Source organism: Phacochoerus africanus, chromosome 5, assembly GCF_016906955.1.
Source record: "Phacochoerus africanus isolate WHEZ1 chromosome 5, ROS_Pafr_v1, whole genome shotgun sequence".
NCBI lineage: Eukaryota > Metazoa > Chordata > Mammalia > Artiodactyla > Suidae > Phacochoerus > Phacochoerus africanus.
In genome coordinates, this window is record NC_062548.1 from 55,627,710 (window position 1) to 55,651,603 (window position 23,894).

General features: G+C 43.6%; 1 protein-coding gene across 2 annotated transcripts in view; it reads right to left on the reverse strand.

Moving 5' to 3' along the window:
- Positions 1–13,230, reverse strand: part of SLC9A2 (solute carrier family 9 member A2) — a 96,242-nt gene extending 83,012 nt beyond the window's left edge. Inside the window, exon 1 of one of the 2 annotated variants that reach the window (XM_047781329.1) lies at positions 12,705–13,230. In XM_047781329.1, coding sequence (XP_047637285.1) covers positions 12,705–13,002 — 298 coding nt within the window. In that variant the 5' untranslated portion in view covers positions 13,003–13,230. The remainder of the gene's footprint in view (positions 1–12,704) is intronic. The other variant, XM_047781330.1, reaches the window with a different exon arrangement.
- Between the last annotated feature and the right edge of the window lie 10,664 nt (positions 13,231–23,894).

Here is a 23,894-nt window from a genome sequence, read left to right on the forward strand (position 1 = left end):
ACAAAAGCTCTGCAGAAAGTCAGCCTGGGCACAGGGTGCAGAGAGACTGGGGCTGGAGCTCTTGCATGCATGCATGTATATTTTCCAATCCCCCTAAAAATGTGAGCTCTAGCCAGAGGCTACATCTTCCCCACCTTTCAGATAGTTCACAAGAGAAGGTGCCAAGAATGATGCCATTCTCCTAAGAAGATCAGCTGCCACCAATAGTGTATCCTTCTCAACCCTGCAGAAAGGAAACTTCTATCGGATAGGAAGTGGGGGGGGGCAGGACTATGATTTCTCATGGTCCTTCTTCCTCCTCACCACACTAGCATTTTGTTAGAGAAAACATCCACTCAGCCAGCGTGTGATGCTGCCTTAGAACATTGGCAATAAAGCGGGTCGGTGGGCAGTTTTAAAATAGCAATAGTGACTTTCGGTAGCATTTGCTTTAAAGCTCTTTCCCATTCAGATTCCTGTTTGTTCAAAACCCTGTGCGTATAAAAAGTACAACAGGACTTGGAAATCATCTGCTGAACCACATACTCCTCCTGTCCGTGTGTGGGTGGACATGTCTGGGGACCCCAGCGACACTGAGCAGGCCCAGCAGCTCAGCAGGTGTCAGGAGGAAGGTCAGGAAGAGAGCCTGTTCCTGCAGAGAGGGGCACACCTGACCACGAGCCTTCTCTTCTGCCCTCACTACCATGCTGGGTCCTCACTCTCCAGTCCAGGACAGGAACCTGGGATTAAACAAAGGCTTTTCTTTTCGACTGCACCTCAACTCAAAAAGGCAGAGTGATGATTTTTAAATGTAGGCAACACTGGCAACTGAAACATGCATAACTGAGAAATGGAGATTTAAAGATGATGCATAACACCAGCGGCACGAGACAAGAACATCTAGATAATCTAATAGCTGCTACAGGACCACTGGACAGAACGGACTTCTGTGACAGAGGCTATGATGCCTAGGAGAAGGCAGCATGACCTCTGTTCTCATCCAAGGGCTAAGCAAATCTTCACAGCCTGTAAGGGAGTGAGATCTCTTTTTATTTTATTTTATTTTATTTGCTCTTTAGGGCCACACCTGTGGCATATGGATGTTCCCACGCTAGGGGTCGAATCAGAGCTATAGCTGCTGGCCTACACCACAGCCACAGCAATGCCAAATCCTTAACCCACTGAGCAGGGCCAGGGATTGAACCCACATCCACATGGATAGTAACTAGGTTACTCTTACCATTGAGCCACAATAGAAATTCCCAGGGGAGAGAGATTTCTAGGTAGATTAACTCCATCCTTGCAACAACCTAATCAGGAAGCTGCTCTCATGATCCTGTTTTACAGATGAAATGACTGAGCTTATAGAGGTTTATTAACTCGCCCCCAAATCCACAGAGAGTAAATGGCAGAGCTCAGACTTGGGGCAACAGAGCCTAAGTTACCACTCCAAGCATGGGCAATAATGGCAGATGAGTTGGAAGTGGAGTGACCGAGTCAATTACCATACAGTAATTAATATTAAGCATTAAGTATTAATATGTAGCTAGGAGTTCCCATCATGGCTCAGAGGAAATGAATCTGACTAGTGTCCATGAGGACACGGGTTCGATCCCTGGCCTCAGTCAGTGGGTTAAGGATCCGGCATTGCCATGAGCTGTGGTGTAGGTCACAGTCGCAGCTGGGATCTGGCATTGCTGTGGCTGTGCTGTAGGCTGGCAGCTACAGCTCTGATTTGATACCAGCCTGGGAACCTGCATATGCCACAGGTGCGACCCTAAAAAAAGGGCAAAAAAAAAAGGTATGTGCTAGGACAACAAAAGTAAACCATGGATATTGTGGACAAACCAGGATGGATGGTTACCTTAACCACCACATGATGAAAGTGAGATGAAACCAAAAGAGTTTCTCCAGATGATTTAGTAATGTATGTCCACAATGATTCCTTATGGAGTACCTACTATGTGCCAGGCATTGCTCTAGACAATAAGTCAAACAAAGACTCTTCCCTCATACAGCATATGTCCTAAAATGTCATTTGTGTGTGTGAGTGCAATTTGGTAAGTGTGTATGCATGTGCAATAGTGAAACAGATTGAACACCTTTTTCTCCTGTAAACCTGTGGAAATAGAACCCTGTCCAATTAAAATTTACATGGTAGCTCAAGTTATACAGGTTAAACCTTTAACCTAAGAATTCCTTAACCTGTTAAGCACATATTTCAAAAGCATTAGAATTTCACATTCTGTCAGTTAGGGAGGGCGCAAAAGGCTAGACCAAGAGTCAGAAATTCGAGGCGTTCCCATTGCGGCTCAGCGGTTTGAGAACCCAATATAGTGTCCGAGAGGATAAGGGTTCGATCCCTGGCCTCGATCAGTGGGTTAAGGATCCAGCATTGCCGCAAGTTGTGGAGTAGGTCACTGATGCAGCTCGGATGCTGCGTTGCTGTGGCTGTGGCATAGGCCTCAGCTACAGCTCTGATTGGACCCCTAGCCTGGGAATTTCCATATGCCACAGGTGTGACCATAAAAAGAAAAGGAAAGAACAACAACAAAAAAGATTCAGAAATTTGAGATGCACATTCTAGTTCTGACCCTTCCTAGGAATAATGTTACTCTGCCTTCTTGCAGTGTTTTCTGACCTAAGTGGTGTGCAGAGAGGCTGTGAGACCTCACTAATCCCCCTTTGCAGTCACAATTTGCTTTCATGTTTATTGAGGTTGGTCCACACAGGGACCCTGTGAAGCAGGCAGGATGTTATTCTCACCATTGTCTGATTTGACAGTGAAAATCCGAGCCAGTTACAAGGAGGCTCAAGTAGGACACTCAAGCGCAAGCTTCTGGGTCCAGGTTAAGGGCGACTGAGACAAGGCACAGAAAGATGCTTTGGAGAGCAAATAGGTGTCCTGGACTTGATATCCTTCTCCGTGAAGCATGGAGGGTGCCTGTCCACAGGAGTGTGACAGGTACCCTCGCCGTGGACCCACCTCTCCCACTTAATAGCTGTGATACCTCGGCCCAAGAGACACCTAAACGCTCTGAACCAGCCTCCTCATCATTGTTTTTAAAACTGGGGCTAACGATGCTGCCTGCCTCCCAGAGTCGCTGTGAGGATTAAATAAGATAAAGAGTGTAAAGACCTTGGCCCAGATACCTAGCATGGAATAATGTGTCATCCTTGTTAGCTACTATTATTTTATTAAAGAAGCCACCATAGAGGGCTCACCCAGTCCCGCCCAATTCCACCCTCCCCACAACAGAAGCCTTTGCTCAGGTGCACGACACCATGCAGGTTTCCCAGCCTGGTGATCACAGGAAACAAGCTCAGGAACAGGGAGCAGTGGAACTGGCAGTGCAGACTCACAGAAATATGGCAACAGGGTGTTTCAGGGCCCTGGGCCTCCATGAGGAACGTTTTACGGTTAAAAAAGCCTTTAAATGCCCTGAGAGTGCTTTCTATGCAGGGTGGGCATGTGTAATCTGTTTCATTTTCCGTTGAAACTGCTAAATATGATTGTGAATTCCAATTTTTCTTTCCTTTGACACATGAGCCTCTGCATGCCGACACTAAGGAAGAACATGAAACTCACCTTTAAACTGTGATGCTGTCACCACCACAGGGAGGGCTTTCAGAGGGATCCCCATGCCCTCCCCAGGAATTATTGAAGAGAAAGAGGAATATACCCATCTTCAAACAGGGATGAGCTATAAAAAATCAAGATGAGAAAGGAAGCCCTTGGACAGTGATGAACAATGCACAGGATCGTTGCAGGAAGTACATCAATTATGATTCATTACATTTAAAAGATGTAATTGCTGGAGAGTAAGCTATAATTGTGCCTGTCTCATTTAGGATGACAAGACGCCCGTGTCCACACAACACTTTAATAGAAGGCACACGTGTTTCTCTTGGCTTAAATTTCTCTGGTGATAAAAGCAAAATCTTTGTTATAAATGTTTTCCTTCCCAACAGAGTATCCCATATTATTCCTATGGGAATGTGAAACAGATGGCATAGATACAGATCCCTACTTCTACGAAGTAAATGTAAGAACCAAGTAGATGAGACTTGCAGGGTCATGAGACAACGTTGATGGTGGACCTGCAACTGAACAGGCTCTTCTTACTTCTGATTGGGAGACATCTTTTCAAAATGTCCTTCTTCATTGAAGAAAGGTCCTTCTTCAGTTGCTAAGCTATTTCTCTCCTATCCAAGTATGAAAATACAGCAGATGAAACAAAGGCAGAATAATCACACACTGTAGGTAGAAAAACTAGGAAAGTATATATAATTTTCACCTTACATGAAAGAGAATCCATTATGATATTTCATAAGCAGAACATATCCACAGATTTTAAATATTATATAGAAAGCACTTCTTCAGAATGTGTCATGTAAAAGGTCACCAAGCCATCCAACAGTGTGGGCATTGATAGAGCATCCTCTCACTATAAGCCTACAATATTAATATCGAGCCTCGTTCACATCAAGGAAAATGTGTAGGAGACCAGAAATTAGGAGAGAAATCAAACACATCTTAGTAGGATTTCAAGCCACAGTGAACTAGGGAGATTCCAGACAAAATACCTGCCCTATTTGAATAGGACCTGGCATTTGAATACCTACACAAAGACAAGACGTCTGATTTCACACTAGTAAGGGAAGGATTCATGCATAAATTCCTGATTTGCGATAGCCATTCTGTCCTAACTAAATAAATTCATAGTAAGTGATGCCTATAGCCAGGAAAAATGGAAAGAAACATGTCAACTCCTGATGGCCATGAGCAGAGAGAAAATTCACCCGTGAAGTATAAAATTCACCTACAGAGAAAAGATCTATTTCCCATGAGTCATTTAGGAAACCAAGTTCTTGAATCACATAGGAAAACCAAATTAAGAACCAAGCTAAAGTCCAGCTAATGCTGAAAACCAATCACTGAAACCCTGGGTTTCAGCAAGAGGACTCAAAATCATTCTGTGAGAACCTTTCACAATTTGAGGAAAACAGACCACTATCAAGTAAACATCCCCTGGTAGAGCTAAGCTCACAATAAAAACTATAATCTATATATTGCAAGACAAAAAATGAGAATCTTGAAATGGGAAGATATCAGGTAAAGATATTTTAGCTATAATTCAGGAAGAAAATAAAGAAATAATAAAAATAGCAAATACTATGTATACTATGTATACAAATACTATGTATACTGTGTATACTATGTTCCAGAAAGTACTTTTAATATTGTACATACATTAACTTTTCACCACAGCCTATGACATTCATACTTTTATAATTCCCATTTTACCAATTAGGCAGCTGAGCCCAGGATTTAAGCTATGCATCAAAAATCATACAAATACAAAATATGTAGAAAAATGTACTTGGGACATGAGCCAAGGCAATCTGACCTGGCTCCCATTAAATCAGGTAATCATATTAAAACCAAACTATAATCACAAAAGAAATAGAAATAAAATGTATGATTATGTATAAAAAAAAGGAAGGAAAATTTTGTCTAGGTCAAAATATGGCAAGAAAAGTTAAAACTAAAGATACCAAGTAAAAGCACAGTAAACAGAGAACAAAGTCCAAACGTATCATTACATGCAATAAATGCAAATACACTTCTCCTTAAACCATAGATATTTGAAAATTTAATTAAAGATACGAAATCCAACTGCATGTGGTTTAATGAGCACAGCAGATAACAAAGTCCAAATGTATCATTACCTGAGATAAATGTAAGTTCACTTCTCTTTAAACTACAGATACTTGAAATTTTAATTAAAGATAACGAAATCCAGCTACGTGCAGTTTAATGAGATACATCTAAAGGAAAAATATCCAGTTGACTTGAAAGTAATGGTTAGGCAAAAGATTAGTGTGGAAAAAATGTGTGTGTGTGTGTGTGTGTGTGTGAAAAACATAGATACAGAAAAAAAATGCATATGTGCAAAATGGCTTCTATTCTGAACAGCAACGGAGATATAAGGAAATACAGACCTCATGCCCTAAGAAAATTATTTAAAATAGAGAAGTTAATAAGTAACTTAATAAGTAAAGGAAGCAATCACTAAGAAAATATAACAATAATGAACTAGTATGTACCTAATACTATAGTATCAAAATATCTAAAGCAAAAAAAAAAAAAGAAAAAATTACAGTGATTGGCATCACAGTCTTAGAGGTTGATCTTAAAGTACCCAGGAAACTAACACATAAAGTAGCCCAAATGTTGGGTAGTGCTGTTAAATATTTGAACACCATAGTTAGAAATTTCATCTAGACCTCTCTGTGTGTATACATATGTGTGTGTCTGTATATATGCACATGTGCCTGTATAAAACCTTGCATACGGTAAACAAAGAATACACAATCTTTTCTAAGCAAGCCTTGTAATGTAGTTTTTTAAATAGTCACATATTAAGCCACAGGAGATATCGCAATTAACACCAAAAATCAACATCAGGTCTATATAACCAAAATGGACTAAAGTATAAATAAAATTAAAAATAACCACACATCTAAAACCTACAATTCTAAATAAGCACTGAGCTAGAATAAAAAAATCACAAGGAAATTTAAGAATGCTGAGAACTGAACAACAGTGAAAACTACATATTAACACTACGTAATACAGCTAAAATAAGATCAGAAGATATATTTCTAGTCTTAAATACATATATTGCTAGTCCTCTAAGATACATCCATTTGGGTCATGAGAATTCATCTTTAAGAATAGTTTCATTTAATACTCCTATTTCATCTGAGGAGGCATTTATTTGAATTCATGAAGACCAAACTGGATTTTATAGACTTTAAATTGGTGGCTGATACATCAAGCAGTCATCTTTCAAGGTTTATCACTAATATATTGTGTTAAGTTCTCCTCAGAATACAGATGGTTTGCTAGTTAATAGCAGTAATAATTTCACACAATTTATTAGGAAAGCATAATTTCATCTGCATCATCACCCTGAATTCTTGCCATTCTCTTTATTGTTATTATAATAATTCGCAATAAAGATAAATTTACATAAACTTAAAAGTATCATGAATATGTTTTCTTTGTAAGATAGTCTTAAGCGTCACTTATCATAGCTTTAAATTTAATGAGAACAAGTAAATAGCCATATTTTGGAAAAATCAACGAAGGGAAAATGGCTTATTAGGGCTTATAACAACTAAAGTAAACTGCTGAAATAATTTTGTCCGATTTTAATGAGACTAATGTCACTTTAACCATGCCAACTTTGGAGCTTGGGAATTCATGAAAATATTTTTCATTGAAAGTAATGTTAATTATGTTTTCAACTATAAGTGATTTTTCAGAGATTAATTACCTTTGTAAGGTGGGAGTCAGCATATGAAAAAACAAGTAAATTCAATAGTTAATAAGCTAAGCTTTCAGTTCAATATTTAAAGAAAATACACCCAAATAAAGTAGGAGTAACCTGATAAGAAAGAGCAAAAATCGATAAATTAGAAGCAAACCAAAATCTAATTCTTTGAAAAAGAATAAAATGAAACTTCCTCAAATTTTGATCACAGTAAAGAAAGACAAAAATGACAATATTAGGAATAATATGTAGAACATAAATACAAATAGAGAAATGATGTTTTTTGTAAAATCAAAAAACATCATTTTCTTCCCATAAATTATGCATATATGTATGGCTGGGTCACTATGCTCTGCAGCAGGGATTGACACAACAGTGTAAATCAGCTATACTCTAATTAAAAAAAAAATTAACCAACTCAAATGAAATAATGACTTTCTAGAAAAATAAAAATACAAATACCAAAGTTGACTTAAGAGGACATAGATAAGCCAAATAGAACTATACACTTTAAAGCCATTGAATCATTGGTGAAAATTTACCCATATTCAAACCATCCAGTTCACTTGGTTAACAACCAGTGAGTTGTTAGCACCCTACAAGGAACAAACAAGTTTATACAAAAGGTTCTTTGTATACCTGTTTAGGGCTTCAAGGTATGTGAAAGAATCTGTAAAAAATAAAGCATCCCACTGAGGATAAATATTACTCTCATTTTTAAACTTGATATAAAGAGTAACATTTTTGGTAGAAAATCACTTGCTACTCTTTTCGGAGTTTTTTTTTTTTTTGCTTTTTTTTTAGGGCCACACCCATGGCGTATGGAGGCTCCCAGGCTAGGGGTCAAAGCAGCGCTACAGCTGCCTGCCGGCCTATGCCACAGCCACAGCAACTCGGGATCCGAGCCGGGTCTGCGACCTACATCACAGCTCACTGCAATGCCAGATCCTTTACCCACTGATCAAGGCCAGGGATCCAACCCCCAACCTCAGGGTTACAAGTCAGATTCGTTTCTGCTGTGCCACAATGGGAACTCCTCTTGCTATTATTTTTAAAGGTACAAAAATCTGTCTGTGGTAGAGGGCAGTGATAAAATTCTAGAAGGCACCTGAAATGGTTATTAGAAAGAAAGTCCTTGAAGTCATCCTTCAGACAGAAGACAGGAAACGTATGGTTGTCCCAATGAGAGAGATGGAGGTTTTGATAGAAATTAGACCTCTTCTTTGAGCTTTCTTAGAAACAAACACATGCCATCAGGAGGACCTGGCCTCAGAAATGTGTTCAAAGAGAGATGTGGTTCAAATAGTAAGTGGAGACCATCAGCTTCACCCACTGGCCAAGCAGCCGGTGGATATGCTTCAGGAAAACCAAGAGTGACAAAGAGAAACAGATCAAAGGCAAGGAGAGGTTCTTTCAGAGATCAAGATCTCAATAACCAGGCAGATATTAACCAAAGAAACTCTCTGGTTTCATATCTTAAATTCAGGACACTCTGAAGCCTGGAGGAGAAAACGTCCCAGACCACATTGCTTTGTCTTTCCTTTAAAATAATAACACAAGTTATTTAACTGCAAGACCACAGGATGCAAAGAATCCTGCATCTGAACCCCAAGTTTAAGGGCAAGTGAAGAGGGCAGAGAAGCGATGACACCTGAGAGAGGCAAACAGGCCAGCTCCACAAGACTGCAGATACATGGAGGGGCATCCGGGGCACCACTAAGCTTTGTTACTCTCAACAGCAGGGGACCCACTGCTTTGTCATTGGACCTTGACCAGAACACTTGCCCAAGTTCACCTAGGTGAGGACAAATCCCACTGATGCACTTCATGGGCAAGGAAATAAGAGGAGACAATCTTCAAACATTCTAGGAAATTTGTTCACTTCTTAATTCGTTGGCTGTCTACTAGTCCAGGCTGTAGAATTCCATCCCTGAGTACACGATTGACTGAGCAAAGCCAGCATGTACATCTGCTCAAAAAGATCAATAGTTACTCCAACTATAACATTCAAATGAAAGAACAATAACAGTTCACCTGCACGAGGATCTAAATGAAAAATGGATTGGGAGATGTTCCTTGCCGACATTTAAGAAATGTTTCAAAGGTGTACTGGATTTGCTGTTCTTTAGTTTATTTAACCTACTTCTCACACCCATACGCAACATCATCACTGTCATCGTTTTAGGAAACTTTTCAACCACAGGACTTCCTTTTTTGACAAAATAATTAGAATGTCAACTGTCTCCGCTAATCAAGTAAAACGATGAAAAGGTGGCTCATTCAACAATCTGCCAAAAAATGCATTTTCTCACTTCTGCCTGTAGTATTGCTAAGGTTATATTGTGCTGCCATCTAGAAAAAGATTCTGAATTCACCATCAGGCATGCTTTAAACCTCCTACAAATGCTATTAGGAGCCTCCATCTGGGGCAATCTGTGATTCCTGTTGAGATTAATCACTAGCAAATGTTTCTCCATGTTCTCTGGGGCAGATAAATTCAGGTACACTAGGTACACAGCATAAAGGTGTCCCAAATAGAAACCGGGGCATTTTGCATGCATCGACACTCCTGTCACCCCAGAGCTTGCCGTCCCCCATATACTGCTGAATTCATTGCCTTACCCAAAGAGGAGCAAATTAAGTCATATAAATCATGCCAGAGTAAAAGTTTTCCAGTGCACACGTTAAAAGAGAATTTGAACTAGGCGACTGTTCAATGTGATATAAAAGTTATCTCTTAGAACCAGAACAGTCTTCCCCAAGGCCAAAGAAAAAGTTTAGGGCCTGCGGGAGGGGTGTGTGGGGGGAATCCCTGGGCATTCCCCAGGTCTGCTAGGAACAGAGCTGCAGCAGGAGGACAGGCCTGGAGGATATACAGGAAGAACCTAGAAAAGGCCCAAGCCGGTGGTCCCCGGAAGCTACACGTGCTTTGAGAACTATACCCTTCACCCCACCAGGGCGGCCTCCACTCCACTCAGACCCTCTGGCTGGGAAATATGATCATCTATCTTTCCCCATCTCTGTGCCACTCCAAACGCAGAAAGGAAAGAGCAAACAGTAGCCAGAGAAGTTCCAGTCTGGGGGAGGCAGAGAGATGGGCAGAACAGCAGGTGCCAGAGAATACAAACACCCTTGGAGAAAAGTGCCAACGGGCAGATAAATACACCTCTGAACTCACACAAGCAAGAATGCCTTTTATTAAAATGTCATGCAATTACCATAAGGTCCCATAAGATGAATAGATCATGTAAAAAAAGCAAGTGTAAAGAGGCTACCCACAGAGTAACACTTGGAAAAGGCAGCGCTTAAAACAGAAACAGAGAAATGCAGGAGGCAGCCCAGCCCAGTGGAAAAGGAACCATAGTGCCAGAAAACTGCCTGAGTAACCCCTGTGTGGCTTCCACCATGGCTACTGATGGTGACAATATTTAGCACTCACTGTATGCCCAGCACTGTTCTAATAAGGGTATGCCTATCTCCTCTCATTTAATCCTCACAGTAAACCAGCCTCTAGGGTAGACAGGAAGATGAGCCATCCGGCAGAGCTGGGTGGAATTCTGGCTCATCACCCAGCAGCAAGGTAACCTCCCCATTTGTTTCCTTGTGTATGAAACATGGTCATCACACCTGCCCAGGATGGTGGCGAAAATTAGAGATAATGAACTTAAGTGCTTACTTGAGGCTGTTATTAGTGTGATGGAGCAGATTAAAATAATCAGGGGTGAAGAACAGCAAAAAGAGTGGTAATTGAATAGAAGTGGCCACAGAGAAGCAGTCATGGAAACAGGGCACGGGAGCACCCCGCCAGTGAGAGAGGCCCAAAGAGAGAAAGTGCATAGAGCCTGCACTTGGCTGCCTACTTTGTGTGTCCGTGGGCGACTCAGGTAAACTCTCTGAGTTTCAGTTTCCACCTCTACTAAGTGGGTATTAATACCTGTCCTTCCCACTTGGCAGTGTTGTTGGGAGGACTGTACCAGGAGGCAGCACCTGAGCTGACTATTACAGGGAGTGAGCTTACGCTGATGTGCCTATCTTCCTCGCAGTTGGGGAAGTCCACTTCCCCTTATGCATTTCTCAGGTGAAATTAAAACACTCAACTAGTAGAGCCAGGTCAATGCCATTAAACAGCACGTGCCTCCTTTGGTCACCATTAACCAAATCGAGTTAACTTAATCTAACATCCAAGGTTCCCTCCAGGCTTACTTCCCACAACTTCCCCCTTCTATAAACCAGCCCTGCTTTGCACTTCCCTCGCCATCTATGCTTTTGTTTATTCTTCTCTGGAATGTTGTTCCATTTCATCTCCAACTGACTATATTCTGGTCACCCTTGAAAACCTAGTTTAAATGCCCCCCTAGCATGAGGAAATGAGTCCCTTGACCCTACACTGCCTATTATCTTTTCTGAATGTCTTACTCCACCTAGCACTTTCCTCTATTATGATCAGTGGTGTGTTTGCCATCTCCCCCACCAACCTATAGGCTTGAAGATGCTGGCAATGTGTCTTTTCATCTGTTATGAAGACCTTAGAGCAAGGGACCTTGCACAGGGCAAATGCATAAAACATACACAATAATGCATGCCTTCTGTCGACCCCGTAACTTTTTGGAATCATTACAACAACAGTAGTTGCCATATTTTAAGATTTTAAAAGCATTTAAGACATAAAGTTAAAATAATGTAAAACACTGCAATCATAACAAAAGTGTACTGGGGGTAGGAAAAAAATGAAGATGACAAAATATATACCAAGGCTTCTGCTTTCCAAATGAGACTTAAAGGGGTTTTGAAGAGTGGGTTAATTATTTTTAAAATGCATGTTGCCTCATTGGTCTTCTTCATCTAGAACATGCTTTCTGGAGAGTGACAGCCTCAGCTCAAGGGAGGAGATGGTGTCCCAGATGTGCCACCAGCACTCAGGTGTTCCTGGTCCCTCCATGCTCCTTGGTAGCCAGGTGCAGGGCAGGGACTGTGTCCTGAACAAGGTGCCCCTCTCTGAGCATCCAGGGCTTTAATAGCTCTAGCCTTGGTGCTAGACACCCCTCTCCCCAGTAGGTGAGACCCATAAACTTCAGCCCACTTGCCTCCTCAGTAAACAGGTCTCCACTTTGGCACAGGGCTGTCACACCTGACGGATCGAGGCAGAAGGAAGAATCGCGAAGTTTGTACGGGCTAAAACTCTGGGGCTATTTCAAGGCCCATGTTCACTTAAGACCCAAGCATGAAACTGCTCCTCCCCACGTCTCTTTTGGCTAGATGAAGCTGCTGTGTCGCCCCGGCCCTGGTCCACGGGGAGGCGGCCACGACCCAGAGGTCAACTTGCCGACCCCGGCACCCCCCCAAGGTAGCCCCGGCTCCACCCCGCGGGTCCAGCTCGCTCACCGATCTTGGCCAGGGAGGCCAGCAGGATCCACAGAGTGATCTCGAAGGGTATCTGCACGTGAGGGTAGTCCAGGGTGAACACTGGCAGTCGGCTTTCCTCGAACGGTGTCGTTCCGGGCGCCACCACGCTCGCGGGGCTGGGCGGGCTGGAACTGGTGCCCATGGCCTGCGGCGCGTCCAGCAGGGTCTCGGCCAGGGCGCCCGCCGGCCCAGCCACCTGCAGGAGCAGCGGCAGCAGCAGCAGCAGCAGCAGCAGCGACGGCGCCCGGCGGCTCCGCCTGGTGCCCGCCGGCTCCATGGGCTCCGCTCCCCGCACCGCCTTCGCCCCAGCGCTCCGCCCCGGGCGCGCTCAGCGCATCGCCCCGGGCAGCGCCGCCCGCCGGGCTGCCGCGGGGCCGGGTGTCTGCCGCGCACCGGCCGGGTCCTCGCCACGAGCGGGCGCAGCGCCTGGCGGGCCCGCAAGTACGCGAGGCCACGGCGCGGACCCTCGGCGTCCTCAGCCGCCCTCCGCCGCCGGCCGCCGGCCCATGTCCCGTCCGCCGCCCGCCGCAGCTGCAGGCCCGGCCCCGGGCGGCCCGCGGGCGGGGGCGGGGCGGGGCAGGCGCGGCGCCCGGGCCACGGGGCGGGAGGACGGGCCCGGGGCGGGCGCACGACGCACCTGCCGAGCCCACGGGTGACGCGGGGCCGGGAGCCGTGGGGGCGGCGGCTGCTCTTGCCTCGGGCCCACGCCCCGCGCGGAGACCCGCCAGGCCCGGAGCCGGCGAGGTCTGCGCGGACTGGCCGAGCCGGGCGCAAGGTGGCCTGAGCTGTCCCCGCCCCGGAGGCCGCGTCGGGCGTCCATCCAGGGACGGGGCCGGCGCGACCCACGCGGCTCGCGCTTTGCTGGCCGGCACCGGAGAGGGAACCTGGGACGCAGGGCGCGGGGTCGGGAGGAGAGGCGCGCCCAGCGGGCGCGCCGTGGGGCTCTGCGCCCCCGAAGGGAAGGTTTAGAAAAGCCTCATCTTGTTGCCCTTCCTGGAGTTAACAGGTCGCAGGGGAGGCGCGGTCTCTGGGCGCTGAAACTCCCAGTGCAGAACTGCGTGTTCCTGCGCTCCCACCGAATGCTTTTCTTTTCTTTTCCACCGTGGACGAGTGTCACTCATCGTGCCCCTGTCGCTTCCACTTTTCCCCTCCTGGCCCCGGGTCACGAAAAAAGAAAAACATCGTCTCTGTTTTCAGGCTCAGAGGTGTACATATCCGCGAGCAGCAGAACCCTCATTATTTCGTGGAAAACCCTTGATTTGCCTAGCTCAGATTGACTGGCTCCGCAAATTACAGGACGGGCTGTGGTCAGGAGAGGGGAGGAGAGGAAGCCTGGTTCTCCTCTGGATCTGAAAGATCCTCATCCGCCAGAGCAGCCTGAGCCTGATTCAGAGAATAGCTTCTCATGGGGCGTCTTAGACCTTCCTGTGATCCACTGTCCCCACATCTCTATCACCAGACACAGAAGGGACCCTAAAAGCAGACCAGTTGCTACTCAACTAACTGAAACCAATTTCCCTTCCATATTTAGAAAACAACATTTGTCTTTTCTTTTTAATTTTTTTTAATGTGTCGAAACCCAACTCCTCCTATTAAACACCCTGGATGTTCAAAACAGACTTTATTTTCAGAGTTCTAACCTAGGGAATCAGTGAAATGTCAGCTGAGGATACAAGGAAAAAAAAAAAAAATCCTCCACCTCAACAGAAGCATAGAAAGAACAGTCATCTTTGGACCTTGAACTTAACGCAGGGACAAGTCCAGAATAAAGATGGGTGAGTTCTAGGCAAGAGTTCACCTCACTTAATACTTCATAAAGTATAACCCTTTTAAAAGCTCAACGGAGTAGAAGGTGAGGATGTCTTACCTTCTTTAAAAAAAAAATCACGGAGTCATCCCAAAAGTTGCCTCCCTTCTCTATTGAACAATTTCTGGAAATCCGCTGGAAATTTGTGTTAAAGAGATGAGTTTTGCATCCCCTTGTAATTAAGGAAGGAGCAGCGAATAATAACTGCCTTTTTTAAAAAAATGTGTGTCTCTATACAGAGAGTTCCATGCAAAGTATGTTACTATTTAATTTATTTTCGGTTAATCATCATAAAAGCCAAAGAGACAGGCATTCTTGTACCAATTTTGTAAGTGAAGAATCGGAGATGCAGAAAGGTTAGAAAACAGTTTCCATTGTGACGCAGCAGAAATGAGTCCAACTAGGAACCACGAGGTTTCGGGTACAATCCCTGGCCTTGCTCAGTGGGTTAAGGATTCAGCGTTGCCCTGAGCTGTGCTGTAGGTTGCAGACGTGGCTCAGATCTGATGTTGCTGTGGCTGTGGTATAGGCCAGCACCTGTAGCTCCGACTGGACCCCTAGCTTGGGAACCTCCATATGCCGCAGGTACGGCCATTAAAAAGAAAAGAAACGTTTGAAAACAAATAAGGGAACAGACTTATCCAAGTTTACACATCAAGTAAGGGTCTAAAAGAGATTTAAGCTCAGCCCTGTCCCTATAACCCTGGTTCCACCCCACCCTCTGCCCTGTGACTAGTTGCCTCAGAACAGCAGGTCACTTTCTTGGGCACTTTCAAAGAGGATAGTGGAGGTTAATTTAGGGATTATCTACAAAAGCCAAAGCAGGACAAAGTCTTATTTACAGTAAGCGAATCAGACCAGTTCTACACGTCGAGTGAAATTATGGTCGGGCAAGGGCACATTCAGACGATAATTTCTAGGAGTTTGAGTCATGCAATACTTTTAAGAATAATTATGCCTCAGAATCAGGAAGATGATTGACAAATCTACATTTTGGGGGCCTTCCTGCCTGTACTGCAGACTCCAATACCTCTTAAACGTTGTAGCTCTAGAGTATTGTAGGTAAAGATTATCAACTTTTCTTTTTTTGGTCATTTCAGGACTGCATTGGCAGAGTATGGAAGTTCCTAGGCTAGGGGTCAAATTGGAGCTACAAGTGCCAGCCTAGCCACAGTCACAGCAATGCCAGATCCAAGCCGAATCGAATCTGCAACCTGCGCCAAAGCTTGGGCAACACTGGATCCTTACCCCACTGAGCAAGGCCTGGGATCAGACCAAATCCTCATGGATACTACTCAGGTTCTTAACCCTCTGAGCCACAATGCGAACTCCAAGTTTTTTCTTTAATTTGGAAAAAACTTCTTTTAGTCATTCTTATACGTGCAAGATGAAGGACTTAGTTTAAAAAACACTCTTTTCACCTTTCCCTAAAGCAAATGAGAAAGAGTTAATTTACATTCCCTTGCTAACCAGGACTGGGTGGAGCCATCTCTTCAAAGGGCCCCAGGGCTAGGAGCTCAGCCCCTGAAAGAGATAACACCTGCTATGACTATAGCCATGGAATGAATGAAGGTGTGGTTTCATTTCTTCCAGGTTAAAATCCTTTAGTACCTTCTCAGTGCCATTTGGAAAGACTAACACCCTATGATGACTTAACCTGATTTGACCTATGCCTTTTCCTCCTACTACCTCACTCCCCGTACCCACTCTCAATGCTCTATGAACCCTGACTGGTGTTCCAGGCTCCCTCTCACCTCAGGACCTTTGAATATTCTGGTCTCCACGCAAGGTAGCCTTCCCCACCCTCCGCCTAGGATCTCAGCTCAAAGGAAAATGACTCAAGGACATCTTACCTGGCACCTGCCTTCCTGGACAGATCAGGGTCCCTTTTATGCCCTCTGATTGTTCCACCTTTCCTTCTTAGTACTTAATCATTTTCCTTTTCTCCCACTAGACTGAACGCTCCACAAAGATAAGGATGATCTGTTTGGTTCACTCTTTTATCCTTTGTTCCTGGCCCAGTGCCTAGAGCATGTAAGTCCACGAAGTAGGTGCTGGATGAATAAATGTGTGATTTGACCTGGAATGACAGCTCTCCTGCCTTGGGAACATGGGCTGTTGGCTTTTCTCCTGATTGGATCAGTCACAGGATGGATATGAAAGTTCTACATGAAATGTTGCCTTCCAATGATCCCTGGTTCATATTTGGGGGCTCACATCTCCTTTTTCCCTTCCTACCCAAAGGATGGGAAAACCCAATCACATGACAAGATATCTAAATATTTCCATACAGAATAATTACCTGGTTTGAGATGAACCCTCGAGTGGGCAGGGGCTGGGCAGAAAGGGCTGGGGAGCATGTGGGGTGTTCTGAGGGGCCTTAGCCAACGGTAGCCTCTGGGTCCACTGCTGGCTGGGTCAAGAGCTCCCCTCCACCAAAGGGAAAATAAAAGTTGTTACTAGGAACATATGAATCCTCTATGAGAAGCTAGTAAGGGTTTTTTCTGCCCTTCCACCTAAAGTGGTCTATTAGAATATTAATGTATTTTATGAAATCCTTTAACCGCAATCACTCTTCTGAAGCAGGACAGTATCTCTGACACCACTAAAACTCATAAAGGATTTAGAATTTAGCTAAAAAGGTAGCAAAACTTAAAAAATAAAAAAAAACCATGGAGTTTCCATCATGGTTCAGTGGTTAGCGAACCCAACTAGTATCCATGAGGATGTGAGTTCGATCCCTGGCTTTGCTCAGTGGGTTAAAGATCCGGCCTTGCTGTGGCTGTGGTGTAGGTGGGCAACTGCAGCTCTGATTCGACCCCTGGCCTGAGAGCCTCCATGTGCCACAGGTTCGGCCTTTTTTTGGGACAAGGAACCAAAAAAATAAAGAGAGAAGAGAGATAAAAAATGTGAGCTCTGCAGAGGAGATTTAAGATCATCCACCCAGTGCAAAGCTGGTCTTAAATCCGCCCTCCTGCTGGGAAGTTTCTGGAGGACAGGAGATTGAACTTTGTGTCTTTTTGTCACATAGGGGCTGGAGTTTGGGGGTGTGGTTGAATGTAGAACCCCCAGGGACTTCAGTGTGAAGGATCAAGCAGAGATCACGCCTGCCTCCTCCCAGCGAGCTGCTCCATCCCTATTTTTCAGACGGAGAGTGAAGGCATTTGTTCCTAAGTGGCAGTGCCCCCCTGCACCACTGTGGGGCACCAGTACGCTCTCCATGGGTCAGTGGCTCCCTGAGTCTCCAGCTCACCATGTGAGCTTGATCAACAGACAGGAGACAGGAAAAATCTCCATCATTAGATACCAGTAAAATAGTCGCGAGAGCACATAGTAATAGTTAGATAATAGAACAGCTACTTCACACTCCTTTTTACCCACTCTTAAAATGCTCATACCTTAACTCCTCCTTTTTTGAAGGCTGTGTTGTACAGCCACTAACCTTTATCTTCATAATAACACTCAGTTCAAAATAGTTGCCTATAAAAAGTTAGCACTTGCAGTACCATTGACTTAATTTTATTGTTGTATTCAAGGTCTTAAAGTCTGACCTAGCTTCTTTTTAAAAAAAGAAGTTCTCAACCAAAATCTGGAGCCCTCTTTTTAGAGAGCAACCCCATTAAGGATCTTGTAGAACTGCAAATGTTTGACTGCTATGCATGGAATCAAATGCTTTTTCTCGCTTTTTAGCCAGAGATATTTGTTTCATTCTAAAAGAGAAATGCTTTGCTATATAAAAAGCTAGTCACCACAAATTCAAGTTTATGAGTGGTACTTTTGATATCAAAGTCTCCTAGTATGTTTAAAATAAGATTCTGTCTTCAGATATTCAACCAGGAGGTTTTTCAGGGCCTCGGTTTTCCTCTAAGTGAGAGAGACTTTGAATAAGAAATTTTGTTTCTCATAACAGGCTTTACAAATCTAAGACTGGACTCCAACACACCTCTGTGTAAAAAGGACACACGGACATCCCACCTCATCCTCCTCAGGTACTGCAATGACACCTGTGGGAGGAGAGACTCCTTGTCCTTTAAACTGCCACACTGTGTGTGAGCTCTGATGTGCAGTGCAGTCAGAAAGCGAAAAGATAGGAGTTGCCATTGTGGCTCAGCAAGTTAAGAGCCCGAGAGAGTGTCCATGAGGATGAGGGTTAGAGCCCTGGCCTTGCTCCATGGGTTAAGGATCCGGCATTGCCATAAGCTGTAAGGTAGGTCTCAGATGCATCTCAGATTTGACTCCTAGCCTGGGAACTTCCACCTGCTGTGGGTGTGGCCACAAAAAGCAGGGGGGGGGGGCAAAAAAAACAACCCAGAGGTCCTTCTGAAGAGTATCCCGTTATTATATGTAAGGCACACTCATTCATCAAGACATTATATACTTGTACAGTTGCTATAGATGCTGCAGTTGCTGGGCACCTGCAACTGAAAGTCTCTTTGTATCATTGGAAACCCAATAAATAAGAGTGCTTCCAAGGATTGTAGGGGAGGAAAAGTAATCTTCCCTCTAGCATTCTGAGGGTTTAGCAGAGACTTCTCAAAGGGTAACAAGAGGAAAAAAGTTGAGGTTTATTAACAGGTAAATCTCCTATATACATTAGAGATCCAGGAGAACAGGGTCTCTCTCCAGGGTGGCTTAGAATTTGAGATGAAACATTACCTATGTAGGGAGAGAGAGGTGGAGATGGAGCCTCTTAGAGGAGGATTGATGATTTCTAGGACAAATGAATTGGCCCTTAGAAGAATAGATGGGAGATAAAATAACTGGTGACTCAGTTTGTCTGATGTCAAACTTCTCGTTTCCTTGCCTGCAATGAGTCAATCTTTCCTGGCTGAGGAAACTCCTAGGGAGAAGATTGATGATTGCCGAGTTCCTTTTGGGGGATCGGAGAAAGTGCTCCCTGCACTGGCTGTTTTTCAGGTGGCTACAGCTGAAAAACAATCCATAAACCAAAGTGGCAAAATTGGTGGTGGCATGTTGCTACCCTTCAGGATCATGGCAAATATGTTTCTAGAAGCAGGAGTTGGAAATGAGTACTTTTGCAAATGTGTATTTTGTTTCATGTTCTAGAATTTCATTAATGAGTAACATAGTGGAAATAGAAAGCTGACCAAACCCAAAACTGGAATAAAGCACCAGAGTTTAAAATGCTAATCTCCATCTAAGCATCTTTGCCCAAGCATCTTCACCTAAGCATCTTCATCCACTTCCCACTCCCTTCGATCTTGAATAATTCTTTAAGGCTTTTTAAGCTTCCATTCATCTGTCTGAAGGTCACTCTGAAAAACATGCTTGTGCAGAGTTTATTTAATAAGACTTCATTTTGAGAAAAATCTCATCAGTTGCTTCCAAAGTGAACTCTGGCCCAGACCATTCACAGTGGATTGTTTCTGTGGTTTCCTAGTACATTCCTAATGGGGAGGAGTGAAACTTAAGTGTCTGTATTTCTGAATCTCTGTGCTTCCTACAGTCCTTAAGCTCCTAGGATTTAATGGTCAATCTTAAAACTTGAAAATAGCTTAAAGAGACATTAGTTTAAAATTCAAGATGTTCCTGTCATGGCACAGCGGAAACAAATCTGACTAGGAACCATGGGGTTTTGGGTTTGATCCCTGGCCTCGCTCAGTGGGTTAAGGATCTGATGTTGCCGTGAGCTGTGGTATAGGTTGCAGAAATGGCTCAGATCCTGCGTTGCTGTGGCTTTGGTGTAGGCTGGCAGCTGTAGCTCCGATTAGACCCCTAGCCTGGGAACCTCTTTGACTTGTGTTTTCATCAGTCCACCCATTCATTTTCTCATTCAAACAACCAAACATCAAGTATTTATTTATTTAACTATTTGAGGACCTACTACTATGTGCTGAGCATCTGTTCCTGCAGGAATTACAGTGATGGACGATATTAGTCTTGCTCTTGAGAACTACACAGCATGGTAGAAAAGATGGAATGATAGCAATGGCTACATTTACTGAGCACATGCAATGAGATGAGCTCTTTTTCAGTCACTATATTGTTCATATCATTAAATATCATAATACTTTACAATTACAGATATTATAAGTACCCATTTCATAAGTGTCTGAAGACAGAAAACTTATGTAAAATGACCAAGGTCACACAGGTAATTTAACCCAGACACTACACCATTAAACACTGTACTACGAGAACAATGTGGTGACAATGACAGTGAGGGTGAAAATGGTGATGATGATTGTGATAGTGGTGATGATGGTGGCAGGGGTAGTGGCGACAGTAATGGAGCTGGCAAATTATCATGATGGATGATGATGATGGTGTATGGTGGTGATGAATGACAATGGTAATTATTACATCAACATAAACTGAGAGCTTTAGCATATTTTTTTTTTACTCATAAGAAACCAGTTTAAATAAGTAAACAGGTCAATAATTGTCTTTTTCTTACTCACATAAGTTTTGTATGGTATTCAACTAATTTTTTCTTTGAGAGAAGGGCAAAAAAGGGAGAGAGAAAAGAGATCTTTCTGACTTTGAGGTTCTTAATAAGCCAGAATCGGTCTTAAAGTTTTCTTTTTCAAGGAAATATTTTTAATTTACAGCTGAATGAACTGAAACCTTGAACGATACAGCTTTGAGCTGCACAGATCCACTTATTTGCAGATTCAGATTTTTTGGTCAATAAATACAGTACCACACACACACACACACACACACACACACAAAACCAATTATCTTTTGTGATGAGTATTATTTCTTCCAGTTTTGATATAAGAAATGTAATACTCAGAAAAGTTAAGGAAGTTTATCAAGAGATATTCAGCTTCTAGGTAACAGAGCTGAAGCTGGAACAGGAGTGGCTTTCCATTCTTACAGGTTGTGTATCCATGGCCATGAGAGGCCTTCAGATGTTATAGAAGATGCAGAAAAATAAATATCAAAGGCTGTAGAAACCCAGAAGTAGGAACCACAGGAAACAGGCTGTATCAAGGAAGGCTCGCAAGGCCCTGACAAGGACATTTGCATTTTATACTATGACGGGATATCTTTAATAGGTTGGAGCAGAAACAAGAGAGATGACCTGATTTTTATTTAGCAGGATTTCTCCAGTTCCAGCCTTGAAAATGTAAGAGACTCTTTATAATAATCCAGACAAGAAATGATGCTAGTTTGATTCAGTGTGGAGCGGTGGTAGGAAGTGGTTGAATTCTGACTATATTTGATCCTGGATATATTTTGAAGGTAGAGCTAACATTATGATGTGAAAGACCAGATTCAAAATGTTAGAGAAAAAGAAGACTCTAGATTAACTGTCAACTGTTTTTTTTGTTTTTTTTTTTTTGTTTTTTCCTCTGAGCCACTGGAAGAATGAAGTTTCCTTAAGAAAGTTCTGTTTCTTTAACACAGACAGGGAAGTTTATTAGGAGCTGTCCAACAAGCTGTTTACCAGGAACTTTGGAGAGGGTGGGCATAAGGAGCTTAGACCTCTGAGTGGAAATGTCAAAGACAATTGAGGATTCACATTTGGGGTTTAGAGGAGAGGCTCAGAATGGATGTATAAATCTGTGAGGCATTGGCCAATAAATTGATGCATTAATTAAGGAAATACAAGTTTCTGCTACAGCAAAACACAGCCTCTATTTTTTTTTTTTTTGGCTTTTCTAGGGCTACTCCCATGGCATATGGAGGTTCCCAAGCTAGGGGTCTAATTGGAGCTGTTGCTGCCGGCCACAGCCACAGCCACAGCAACAATGTGGGATTCGAGCTGCATCTGCAACCTACACCACAGTTTATGGCAACACCAGATCCTTAACCCACTGAGCAAGGCCAGGAATTGAAGCCTCAACCTCATGGTTCCTAGTCGGATTCGTTAACCACTGTGCCACGATGGGAACTCCCAACGCAGCCTGTAACTGACAGAGCTGAAACTCAAACCCAATGCTTTCCTGAGTTAAATTAATAAAAAATCTTTTTTGCTTTTCAAGTGCAATCCACAGTGGGAACAGGAAGGATTATGAAGAGCTCGCACGGTTATTCAGGGGACCTTGGCTAATGGAGGTAGCACCATCCCAGTGAAATGGAGAAAAAAGAAATTATGCCCATGGAAAATTTTTAAAGAGTACAGATCACTTCTGCTCATATTCCATTGGCGAGAAACAGACTAGCACTCACAATTAGATTTGAGGAGAACTTGGAAATTGTCCCTGGCTGGGCAGTCTTTTCCTCCAGCAACAACTCTACCCTAGGGAAGGGGAGCACTAGTCTTAGGCAGTGAGCTGGGCATCCCTTCCAGGGTGAGCCCTGAGATCACTCCTTGAATGAGAGTAGAAGGAGAGAGGAAGAGGTCCAAGAAACTGGGCCATCGGGTGTTCTAACTCTAGGAGGTTGGGGAGCTATGAAGAACCAGTAGAGAAAGACTGAGAAAATAAAACTCATGGGAATTGAAATGTCCTGGAATGAAGAGAGCAGTTCACAGAAGAGTGAATAACAGCATCACAGGTCACTGATGGGTCAAGTATGAGGAGGATGGAGACAGGGCCTTTGGTTCAGAAACATGGAGGTTTGGGTTCTTTGGGAAGAGCACTTTTTGTAGAGCAATAGATGTCAGATGTTGATGACAGTGGATTCGAGAGGAAAGTAGAGAAATTAGAGACAACATATATCAACATTTATTACAGGGATTTTACTGAACGGGGAAGGAAATAAATAGGACAGTAACCAGAAGGAAACACGAGGACAGAGATAGTAAAAAAAAAAAAAAAAAGTAATGACCAAAGAAATAACATCATATTTGCATAGCGATGAGAATGATCTAGTGAAAAGGGAGAAAATGAATGATGTAGAGAAGGAAAAGGGAAATTGCTGGACTCTTCCAGTTATATGAGAGGGATGGTATTTGGTGGGCTGGTGGAGGGGCTGGGCTTAGCCAGAAGCAAGAGGAGTTTATCCCCAGCAACAGGAAAGGAAGGGCATATGGGCAGATTGGAGAGTGTTTGTGAGGAGAGAAGCTGTATTAAGTCCTGGTCTCATCGCTTTCATCTTCCAATGAGAGTGAGGATGAGGAGAGAGGTGTTGGGGGAGAAAATGAAGATATGAACTATTCGTCAAGGAGAATGGAAAAGAGGATGACTAGGGATGTAAATTATGGATGCCAAACAGGGTTAGAGCACACTGGAGATTAAGACCCATGACTATAAAATGGGACTAGTCAGCTCAGTTGTGTTTTGCTATACCTAACTTCTCTTGTGCACCTGTTGGGCAGAGATGACTTTTAACCTGCATCGTGGTTTCACCAAGTATATGGGAAGGAGCAAAGTGGTTGTGTGCTTGTACAGAGAAGTGGTATAAAGATAGACCATGGCAGTTAAGTGAGGTAGGTAAGTTAACCGATG